Source organism: Geotrypetes seraphini, chromosome 11 (genome assembly GCF_902459505.1).
Source record: "Geotrypetes seraphini chromosome 11, aGeoSer1.1, whole genome shotgun sequence".
Classification (NCBI taxonomy): domain Eukaryota; kingdom Metazoa; phylum Chordata; class Amphibia; order Gymnophiona; family Dermophiidae; genus Geotrypetes; species Geotrypetes seraphini.
The window spans coordinates 41,779,014-41,791,360 of NC_047094.1; the positions used below are offsets into that span (position 1 = coordinate 41,779,014).

A 12,347-nucleotide genomic window follows, 5' to 3' on the forward strand; every position below is an offset into this window, starting at 1 on the left:
CCTTGGACAGCGGTTTTCAAGTGATGAAGATGTCAAGAAAGCTGTGATGTCCTGGTTTGAAGGTCAAACAGAATATTTTTTTTTCAAGGGGGTTATAGTCATTGCAGGAAAAGTGGATGAAGTGTATGGAGCTATCAGGGTACTATACAGAAAAATAAAATAAACATTTTTCTTTCCTACTGAGATAGATAAATTATTGAATGCCCCTCCTGCATATGGTGCCTAAAATATCAGCAATGGTAAGAATGGTGCTTAGTGCAATTCTATAAAAGGCACTTGTAATATTTAGAATCACACTTAGCACCCATACTAACATTTAGGTACACCTATTTAAGTGACCAGGCCTAAATACCTGTGCCTAAGTTAAGCAAGGATTAGTGTATTCTATAACAGCATGTCTAACAATCTACTTGTGTTCCTCTCCTGGTCATGCCCCCTTTTTGAGATTTGCCCACTAGAAGTGTCACACACCACTTTATAAAATGTGCATAGAAAGTTGTGAGAGTAACATCTTATTACTGCTAATTAGCATCAATTAAGTGTTATGTGCCAAATATTGATGCAGATTGGCTTGTTAATTAATTCAGTTGCACGTGCAAATTGCAGTTTAAGATGCATACATCTTAAAATGCCACATACAGAATTTGGGCAAGAGGATACTCCACAAAAACACTAAACTGCCCTCATTACTCTCAATTCACCAAAATAACAATAATAATAATGATAGTGAAGACATATCCTCAGTGTGACTAGGCAAGCATAAGGGACGATGAAAACACACCGTTCCAGCGCTTGATAGAAGGCTTAAACAGCAAGACTAATGCCTCGCCTGAACCCGCACACCATCATGGGATACGTCCCATGTGCTAACAGTGAATATAAGGGCACTAAAGAAATATAAATTTAAGTGTTTTACAATAATAATGAGGATGTAGCCAAAATTAGAAGAAATCTAGAAATCAAGTTATTGTTTTCACGGACTTCTACTCCTCCTGATGATTTTTTTTTTCATCTTAAGTCTCAATGGGTTACCCCTGGTCCTGGGGACCCTAATATCAAAGTGTTCAGGGAACTGGTGCTATGTGACATTGATCATTTGGCTGATAATAAACATATTAAATATTCTAATTTGCCTCATGTCCAGTTCTCTGCCTTGGATTCTTTACGCAAAGACCCCAATATTGTTATCAAAGCCACCAATAAAGGGGGTACGGTGGTGGTCCAATCTAGGACTCAATATCATGCTCAGGTTCATGCCCATATCTCTAATACTGAATGGTATGCCAGGTTAGATGGTGATCCGACTGTGGCAGTCCAATCTGAGATCCAAATTATTGTTGAGACTGCCCTTTCTTCAAATATCATCACTAAAAAGGAAGCAAAATTTTTGACTAAAAATCCTACATGGTCTCCTACCTTTTATACGGTTCCTAAAATACATAAAACATTGGTGAATCCTTCTGGTAGACCCATTGTTTCTTTGTGTGATTCTGTGCTTGAACCGTTGTCAAAGTTTGTGGACCACTTTTTGAAACCTGAGGTCTGCAAAGCCAGATCCTATATACAGGACACTACACATTTTTTTAGACAGATCAGGATGGTTACTATAGATCCGACCAATGTTTAGACTACCATGGACCTTGAAGCTTTGTATAGTAACATCCCCCAATGTAAAGCGTTGCAGCTAGTTGGTAATATTTTGGAATCTAATAGAATAACTAAAGATTTCTTGATGTCCCTGGCCACCTTGGTCCTTCAAAAAAAATTTTTTTGAGGTAGAGGGGGATTTTTTTTCTCTAAACTCATGGTGTGGCCATGGGGACAGCTGTGACCCCTAGTGTGGCTAATTTCTACATCTCATCCTTTGAAGAATCTTACTTGTATAATTCTCACTGGTTTGCCTCTATTTCTTTATGACTACATTACATCGATGATGTATTTCTGATTTGGACTGACTCTGTGGAACATTTTCTTCTGTGGCTTAATTCTCAGGATTGTCATCTCAAGTTTCTGCTTCCATTCAGGACCAAGCCATTACCTTTTTTGACACTAAGTTTGTCAAGGAGGGTTCCCAATTGATTACTTCTATTTATCGCAAACAGACTGACAGAAATACTTACATGCATTATAGCAGTTGTCACCCTCCAAGACTGAAACAGTCTCTCCCGGTCAGCCAGTTCCTTCTGATCACATGTATATGTTCTACTACTAGAGAAGTCAAGATTCAAGTTAAAGCCTTATCCCAGCGGTTTAGGGATAGGAGTTACCCAGAGTGGTCTATTAAACGGGCGTGCCAGTGAGCCCAGTATGCTAACCCTGACCTTCTCTTTCAACTCCAGGCCAAAATAGGAATAGACATACAGATCTGTGTGTTATCCTATTCTAATCAGGCTTAATCCTTAGCCAGCATTATCCAAAAACATTGGCATGTGCTCTCTACTCATGAACTTTTCATGGAAAAACCCTGCATAGCTTACAGTCGCCTGAAGAATTTAGCCAATTTTTTGAACATCAAGCGGTCCACGGATGATGCAGGTGGTGTGGGAAAACACAAACCATGCGGCTCATGCAATATGTACAGGAACTCACTTAATCTATCTACCTGGTGCCATCCTCGGACTCATCAATCATTTGTTCTGAGACATCAAACCAATTGTTTATCTCAGTGGGTTATCTACGTTATTATGTGTCCCTGTGGGCTTTTGTATTTGGGCCAGACTATCAGAAAAATTAAAATTAGGCTGGGGGAACATAAGAGAAACCTTACTGCTTTCCTAGTGGCTCAATGTCAGGAGCACTGCCATGATTTTTTTGATCTGACCTGGTTCTTGATTAAACAGATACCCAATAACTTTTGGGGTGACAGGTTAGCCCGTATCCAGTTATGGGAACAATATTGGATTTTTTGTCTGGATTCAGTTCAACCTGGGGGCTTAAACGAGTTTATCGAATGGAATACCATCATATAATTTTCCAATTTTTGGGCCTCTTCGCTGATTGTTTTTTGCTGTGTCAACTTTGTTGTGTCAGCTGTGACCTCTCCTTTAAAGCTTTGTGCTCTCCGCTCAAGTGGCCCCTCCTTTTTGCCTCCTTTTCATTCTGGGTAGCCGTTTCAAATTTCACGGCTTCCTGATGTGCTGTGCGGTCAGCATCGGTTCCTGAAGAAAGGGCTTTTTCTGCGGCCCTGTAACCAGCTTGGCCAAACCTGCTATGAGGTTTTTGAACTTTACAAGTAACCTCAGTTATCCAAAATGCTGGACTACTTCAATTCTGCATAAGACTCAGCTAAGTGTTTGTTAATTACTTTTTTCATCTTATGGAGGAGGCGTGGGCTTGTACGGAGCTTCACATTTTTAAATATTTGTGGTTATTTTACCACTAAACTGTCCTCATTATTATTGTGAAACACTTAAATTTATATTTCTTTAGTGCACTTATATTCACGTCCCGTATCCCACGATGGTCTGCGGGTTCAGGCGAGGAATTAATCTTGCTGTTTGAGCCTTCTATCAAGCACTGGAATGGTGTGTTTTCATCGTCCCTAATGCTTGCCTAGTCACACTGAGGATGCGTCTTCACTATCATGATTATTATTGTTATTTTAGTGAACTGAGAGTAATGAGGGCACTTTAGTGTTTTTGTGGAGTGTCCTGCTTGCCCTATTTGGCATTATCGCTGCTGTATCTAGTATCTTTTAAGTACCTTTGCAGCCATAAGAGATTTTGTATTACATATTACATAGAGAATTTGGGCATAATAGGACAGCAAAAAGGCTGATCTAACTTTCCTAATTAGTTATTCATTTAATGCCACTGAATATCACCACTAATCAGATTGCGCCACTGGTCAGTGCTGATCCCATATTTTAAGAGTCAACCAGTATCCATATATAGAAGCACGCACAAACTTCAAAAAACCACGAATATTGGATGCGGTTTAGGAGTGGATCAGAAACAGGACAGGGCTGCAGGGCCAGTGGCGGGTGCTGAAAGAAAAAAAGATGAACATCTAGGACGTGATCCTTATGCTAGGCTAATGTCCTGCGGGAAGCAAGACAGGATCTTCCTGAGGGTAAACCCTGTACTCTCCAGAGCCAGTAGCATCTTGACTAAATCTCCTACCTTCAAAGTGAAAGTTACTTTTCCATTGGTCAATCATTTGTGGTATTTTCTGACTGCCTCTTCCAGGAACATCAAAGCAGCTCCTGATTGGTGTAGCCTGACTTTAGGCAGTCAGAAAATGCCGTGAATGACTGAGTCCACAAATTGCGAACCATGAATTTGTAGGGGTATACTGTATTGGAGCTGAATATCCAGATTATCTTTTACCTGCAGTGCCCGACATTTAAAACAATACTAATGTCTGCAGGCTCAATGTTACCCGAGATTATACAATTTGGATCAGAACTAGCAAGTTTAGCAATTAATGGAGAGGCTCTCTCTTATTTTATTCAGGCTTTAAATAGAGGTGGGCTGTTATTTGCAACAACATGGGTAATTTCAATGATATAATCTGACATCGATGTTCTTTGAAAAGAAAAAAAAAAAGAAGAAGAAAAAACATGGTATTTTGTGCGTATGTATGTTGTTTTTTTACATTCGCCTAATTGTGCCCACTCTTTTTATGCTATAGGTTGATTTTTGTTGTAGTTATTTCATGGACACCAAGAGAGAAATGTAACAATAGCTCTTTATGTACAAAACCCATTTTTTATTCATAGAAAGCAAAATTTGTCAGCATTTACAAAATATAGCTAGGGGACACTCCTACATGGGCAATTCTATAAAGTAGGCACTCACAGAAGGGTTGTCCAGAAAAACCTAAAGTTAGAAAAACTGAAAATTGAAGTTTTTCACATGAATATAATTGTGCTTGATCAGAAAATAATTTTGAACATTTTTAAAAGCCCATCCTGAGGTTGCTTAAAGCCACTGATTACATAAAGCTCCATTATTCTTAAAATGTGCTATTACTTTTGCTTAATAGAGCCAATTTCTTGGTATTATAACTATAACTTCTGTTTTCACACTCTGAAATGATACATTGCAAAAAAAAAAAACCAAACCATTTTATGCAAAAAAATGTAGCAGTATTTTATACCTCACCCCTTTTACTAAATGTTCTGATGCTGCTCTAAGGAAATACTTCTTTACAGAAAGGGTGGTAGATGTGTGGAATAGCCTCCTGGTCAGGGCCGGATTTTCCTATAGGCTAACTAGGCTTCAGCCTAGGGCCTCAAGATCAAGAGGGGCCTACATTCAAATTGTTAGCAAAATTAAAATTACACTATTCTAAAAACAGTGAACACTAAAACAGTGAACCGAAAATAAGGAGAAATTCTATGCTTCGGGATCGGAATCGGCTCCGGCCGCAACGGGGTGCCGACTCGGCTTCTCCCTTTCTTTTTCTCGCCCTGAGAGAAGGATCGGGGAGGGAAAGACGTCAGTCCAGAAACAGCTGGGCAAAGCCCAGCCCTGTGGGAAGAGAGGCAAAACGTGGATCCGTCAGGACAGGGCGGCCTAGACTGGCATCGGGGTGGGGTGGGGGGTGGGGGGTTTCAGTGGAAGGGGGAAGGGAGGCAGGCAGGCTGGCATCGGAGGGGGGTGGTGGGGTTTAATGGAAGGCAGGCACGCAGGATGGCATGGGGGGTGTTCAATGGAAGGGGGATGGGAGGCAGGTGGGCATCGGAGGGGGGGTGAGGTGAGGAAGGACACACTGGGTGCACTATGGACATAGGAAGGGGCAACATTGTGTGTTATGTTTGATTAGTTATTGTTACAAGTACTATATATCGTGCTGAGAATAAATGTCCAAATAAGTGTTCTCGACTTTTTTTTATTTATTATCCGTGTCACATTTTTTTATAAAGGTTAATACCAATAACAACATGTTTCATTTAACATATTGATATATATCACAGTAATGATGTATTTTATTATCTCTCATGTAATTTACAAACTTAAAAATGGGAGGTGAAAGGGCCTCATAAGTGGAATAGCCTAGGGTCTCTTTTCATCTAAATCCGGCCCTGCTTCTGGTAGAGGTGGTGGAGGCAAAGACTGTATCTGAATTTAAGATACTGTGGGACAAGCATGTAGGATATCTTAAGGAGAAGAGGAAACAATGGATGCTGTGGATGGACAGACTGGATGGGCCATTTGGTATTTATCTGCTGCCATGTTTCTATGTTTCTCCCCACTTTTCCCCATTCTCCTTCTGTTCTCCTGTCCTTAATTCTTTCTTTGCTTAACCCCTTTTGCCAACCTTTCTTGTATTTCTCCTGTCTGTCACTCTATCCTATTTTCCTCTGCCTCCTTTTTTCTCAGCTGCCCTGACACCTCCACCAATTTTTGTGCAGCCTTCAATTAATGTGGTTGTTTTTCTCTGGAAAGGAAATACGAGGGCTGTTCAAAAAGTGTCAGACCTTAATTTTTCTTGCAGAAACAAATAAAGCTAGGGAGGTGTAGTTTGGTTCACCTATGTAGGCGACCCTAATGCACATGCTTGAATTTTTTTCCCGCCAACAGAAGCTATCAGTCGCAGGGAAACCGCCGATGAGTGAGGAAGTGTAAGTGAGCGCCGTCCGATTTTCATTTTTGACAATTTGACAGAAAAAGTTGAACAATGCTACTGCATTAAATTTGGTGTAAAGCCTGGCGATTCCCAAATGGAAACGATCTGGAAGATTCAACAGGCCTTTGGAGATAAAGCAATGGTCACCACATAGATAAAGGAGTGGTACAACCGCTTCAGAGACGGCTGCACATTAGTGGAGAGTGAAGCACATTCTGGTAGGCCCTCAACATTCAGAAATAAGATCGTCATTGACCAAGTGAGGATCCTGGTGATGCATGATCATCGAATCACCAAGGGGTACTACCAAAAGATTCTGCATCACCTTCGTAATGCTGTGAGACGCAAACGGCTGGACATGTGGGCAGCGGGCAATTGGCAGCTCCATCGCGATAATGCACCTGCCCATTCTTCACATTTGATATGGAGTTTCCTGGCCAAACACAACACACCTATGATCCTTCAGGCACCCTACTCTCCCAACATGGCTCTATGTAACTTCTGGCTTTTCCCCAAGCTGAAAATGCCCCTGAAAGGGACCAGATTTCAGTCAAGAGATGACATCATGCAGAATGTGACGGACCAGTTGCAAGCAATCTCAAAAGAGGCATTCCAGCGCTGCTTCCGACAGTGCCGTAACCTTTGGAAGAAGTGTGTAGCAGCCTAAGGGGGCTACTTTGAAGGAGATTAGTATAAGATTGTTGTATCTGAATGCAAATTTTTTTAATGAATAAAGATCTGATACTTTTTGAACAGCCCTCATACAACACAATATAGGAAAGAGGGTAGTTAATCCTACAGAGTTCAAGAGGACAACTGTCTCCAACAACTCCTAGATGGGCAGCAGATAACAAAGAGTTTAGGAAGTATAGGCATCTTTGAAAAGAAAGATTATTAGACCTGATTTGAACCTGGCAAAGGAACATTCCAAGTGTGTATTCCAGAAGGTAGGGCCAGCAAAACTGAACATTCTAGTCCAAATGTAAGGCACAGTTTACGTACTGTACCGTTCCCTCTAAGTTGTTCAAGAGTCTTTCACCTACAGTTTTACCACGGGGGGGGGGGGGGGGGGTGGGGGGGGGGAGGGAGGGCTGTTTCACTATCATTTTTTCAATAACGAGGGCCAGACAAGCTCTCCAGGGAACATCTAGTGATGTGAAAACAGAATACTGAAGCACTACATTTCACTGGAAATACAATTAGTGGACACTTGAACAGCTTAGAGGGAACAGTGAACTAGTGTACTCTTGTAATCTGCCCATGGCACACTTGCAAAGACATTTGCATAGACAGTCCCAGAGGTTATGGTAAAAGTGGATAGCAAAGCTGGTTTTAAGAAAAGTTTGGACAAATTCCTGGAGGAAAACCTGTAATGCATTGTCTGTTATTAAGACATGGGGGGAGACTCTGCTTGCCCTCGATCAATAGCATAGAATGTTGCCACTTTGAGAATGGGCTACTGGGCTTGATGGACTATTGGTCTGACCTAGTAAGGCTATTCTTATGTTCGCGCTATTTGCGAGACTTGACGAACTTCCTGCACTGCGGCTTAAGTGGTCCGACAGGATGGGAGGAAGAGATAGAAAGGGCAGGGGAAGCGTTTCAACTAGGGCTTATTTTGGGGGTAGGGCTTATATTAAGACCTACCCCGAAAAGCATACTAGGGCTTTTTTTCAAGGAAATATGGTTATTGCATCACATTTTCTGCAATGCACAAGGAGAAATGCTATATATGGCACTGAACATTAGATGCTACTGTTATGCTGAATTTTGGGCACGGAAAAAAACATTTTAATGGATACAAGATACCAAACAAGGGCAGAAATAGCATATCTATGCAAACTGATATATCTAAAGCGGGAGAACAAATTACTATTTCCAGGTTTATTTCAATACAAATCTCTAATTCTCGGAATAATATTTAATTTCTCATTTTTCATAATACTGACATAGTGCAAAAAAAATAAAAATAAAATTAATAATCTACTTTTTGTTCAGTTGTATAGTGCTCAGAAAATGGCTACTAACATAGCTCTTGTGGGTGGGTGTTCTTTTTTTTCAAACTTTTTGAAATTAAAACTATTTTTGAAATTAAATATTATTCCGGGAATAAGAGATTTGTATTTCTGTGTAAAAACACATTTACTCAGATTCTAGAAACATAAGCGTGCCTATACTGTAGACGCCACTCTGCGCGGTTGTCAATCAATTGCTAGGCACTACTTATGGAATCACTTATAGTGGTACCTATGCAAACTTAGGCATTGCTAGGTGTCGTAGAGGTAGGCACTGGTACATTTTATCTGGCTTAATATACTGGCACCTATCTCACACACCTAAAATTACCAAATCTATTCTTTACCCCTAACCATGCCTACTTTTCAGAGAGGCATCAGGAATCACTAGGTGCCTTGACTTAGGCTTTGCTAGGCATCGTATGAGCTCCACATGGAACTTTTAATTGGTAATTTTAATTTCTTTTTGATTGTCTGAAAACTGGCCCAGTCAATTACCACATAACACCAAAAAAGCGCACAAGCCTACAGAACTGAGACATAATATTCTTTATTTGCAAAGACCTCACACTGCCAGTATTTTGGCCAAAGGCCTGCATCAGGTTCAACTCCATATTGGGACCATCTTCTCTATCTCCCTCCTTTACAAAGCCACACTAGTGTTTTTAGCATTGGTTCGGATGTTTATAGGAATTCTAAGAGCATCTGAGCTGTTACTGCGACGGCCAGAGCTAAAAGTGCTAGCATGGCTTCGTAAACGAGGGGGGGGGGATATATGTGAATCATATAAAAGACAATTTTAAAGGTACATTTTTAGTAGGATTATGTAAATTCATATTAATTTGTGCAGCTTTAAATGGCTATAGATACAATAAATTAGTAATTTATTTTCTCTTACTACATTATAGTATCATAATCATTTATTCAAATCAATTAACTAGGGTAATTAATACGATGATTTATTTAAAACATTTATAATCCGCTTTTCTTAGCAAAGTGGCTCACAATTCACATACACAACTTATAATACATACAGTCTTACAAGACCAAGTGCATAACAGGTAAAAAAAAAACAGAGGTCAAGGATACAAACATTATCACATGAGTGTCTAAATGATGGTAACATAATCTTCGTTGAGAAGTGGAGGACTAACAGAAAAACGCCTGTATAAAGAGGTGAATTTTGAGCAATTTTCTGAATTGCAACAGATTTTTGCTAAACCTCAGAGTGCCAGACATAGCGTTCCACAGAATGGGCCCAGCCGTAGAAAAGCAGGATTTTTTTAGCTTGCACATATCAAACGATGTTCAATTTCCCTGTATCAAGCAACATACGATTTTCAGATCTCAGTGCCCAGGATGGTTTGTACGGCAACAGGCATTTGGCCAGATAATCTGGCAGATTATCATAGACGCCTTGTTGAACAAGTTTTAGGATTTTAAATTGAACACGTAAAGATACTCGTAACCAATGTAATTTTCTTACGATGGGAGAAATGTGCTCATAACGAGGTACACCCATCAACATCCAGGCCGCTGAGTTCTGAACAACCTGTAATGCATTGATTTGAGTAGTCAGCAAGCCCAGGTAAATTCCGTTACAATGATCTAATTGTGATAACACCATCGTTTGCAATACTTGTATGAAGTCCCAATTTGATAGCACATTGTTCAAATGAGATAGCTTGTGCATAACAAAATATGCAAGCTGGAAAACTCATGTAACTTGAGCTTTAAAGGATAACTTAGCATCCAATAATGCACCAAGCACCCTCATCTCTTTACTGGTCTTAATCAGATGGTTACTCACATAGATCTCTTTGGGCCATAAATGTTCATCTGTATTTCCAACAATCGAAATTTATGTTTTTCCTACATTCAAGTTAAATCCTTTACTCTTCATCCACTCTGTAATCTTGTTCATATAAGTATTTAACCTTTGATACAATTCATCTCCCCAACTAGGTATCTTAAAGAAAAACTGAACGTCGTCAGCATAGATCTTGGAAGAGATACCTAGATCATCTAATAACTCACCGAGTGGAGATAAATAGACTTTAAAAAGACTGGCAGATAGTGCATAGCCCTGTGGGACTCAGCACTGAAAATGAACCTCCGCTGACACTTCACCATTGCTATGTGCACATACCCCCTCTTTTACAAAGGCGCTAAGCGTTTTAGCATGGATTTAGCACGTGCTGAATCAATGCATGTTCCAACCGCTAACACGTCCACAGGAAAACAAGCACAAGTTAGGGTTTAGCTTGTGATATTTAGCGTGCGCTAAAAAGCTTAGCGCACCTTTGTATAAGAGGGGGATAGAGGGGCATAATAATAAAAAAAAGTCTAAGTCCCTTTATGGCCTAAGGCCTTAGGCACCCAAAGTAGGCAGCAGGGAAATGTCCATTCTCGGTAAAAAAAAAAAATAAAAAAAGTCCAAAATGAGGGTTTTTTTGTTGTTTTTTTTTTAAACGAGAATGGCCTAGCTGTAAGTTCAGGCGTTTAATCACCCAGACCATCACTAAGTCTATCTTTAAGCCCTATTCCTCCCCAAAAAATTGCCCAAGTCCCAAACACCCCATAAAAGATCTTTTAGGCATGGGAGGGAACAGTCCTTCATCTAAAACCACGATTCTCTAACAAGTATCTGACATAAGTGCCGGTTAGAGAATTGTGGAACTGCAGTCCCCCCCCCCCCAAACGATCACAGCAGGAGGCATGCCTAATTCATCCTGACCGAACCTGCCGTGATCCCCCACAACATTCCACTGCAGGAGGGATGCCCAATCCCTCCTGCTTGAACATGTTGCAATTCCCTGCAACCTTCCCCGGCAGGAGGGATGCCCAATCCCTCCTGCTCAAACCTGCTGCGATCCCCTGCTACCTTCCCCAGCAGGAGGGATGCCCAGTCCCACCTATAAGATACACCAAACCCCCCGCCAAGGTAGGCCACCTGATCATCACCCCTCAGCCCAACTGGAACACCCCCAGTTCTGTCTGGGCTGGGGGTGGGTGTCAGACAGCCTAGCTTGGCTGGGGGTTCTGGGATGTCTGGCAGGAGAAACTGGGCATCCCTCCTGCCTGCGATGCTTGTGGGAGGGTTCGGGGATGTCATAGCAGGTTCAGGCAGGAGGGATTGGGCATCCTTTCTGCCGGGGAATGTTGTGGGGGATCACGGCAGATTTAGACAGGAGGGACTGGGCGATTGTTGCAGGAGGGGGGGTGGGCAACAGGTTGGCTGGGCCACTGAACTGATTGCGGCAGCCGCGATCAGCTAAGTGGCCCAATCTGGAACTTATATCAGTTTTGATTTTGTTTAAGTCAAAATGTATAAGTTCCATCCAGGCAACCTGTTAAACTTTTCGATTATGGCTGCCGGACGACTAAGTCTAGGTCGTCCCACATCCCACCCACCTCCTGCCCTACCCAGTCCTCCAAAAACGCCCCTTTTCACTCTGGACGCACAGAGGCAGTCAAAAGTCCTAAACTGGTTTTAGATATGTTTAAAACCCTGTTTGATTATCGGTACTTGGATGACCTGTCTTTTTGATCATCCAAGTACCGATTTAGGTGGGTTTTTAGATGTATTTTTGTTTTGATTATTACCTCATAACCTTCTGTTTGTCAAAAATGACACAAATCAATCATATACTCTACCTTCTACTCCTATCTGTTTTAATCTTTCCAACATGCCAAGATGATTAAGTGAATCAAATGCTGCAGAGATATCTAGGGAAACAACACAAAAACAGTAGCCCT

At 41.1% G+C, this 12,347-nt stretch overlaps 1 protein-coding gene across 29 annotated transcripts in view; it reads right to left on the reverse strand.

The window, feature by feature from the left end:
* The window catches only part of RBFOX1 (RNA binding fox-1 homolog 1), a 520,491-nt gene that overhangs the window by 360,330 nt on the left and 147,814 nt on the right, over positions 1 to 12,347 (reverse strand). For 22 of the 29 annotated variants that reach the window (XR_004536479.1, XR_004536480.1, XR_004536481.1 and 19 more), the window contains one exon: positions 12,246 to 12,317. The exons of the other annotated variants lie outside the window; for them this stretch is intronic. Coding sequence is in view for 19 of the 22 variants with exons in the window: in XM_033914618.1 (XP_033770509.1) it covers positions 12,246 to 12,317 (72 nt within the window). In the remaining 3 variants the exon portion in view is untranslated. The remainder of the gene's footprint in view (positions 1 to 12,245; positions 12,318 to 12,347) is intronic. 29 annotated transcript variants of the gene reach the window in all.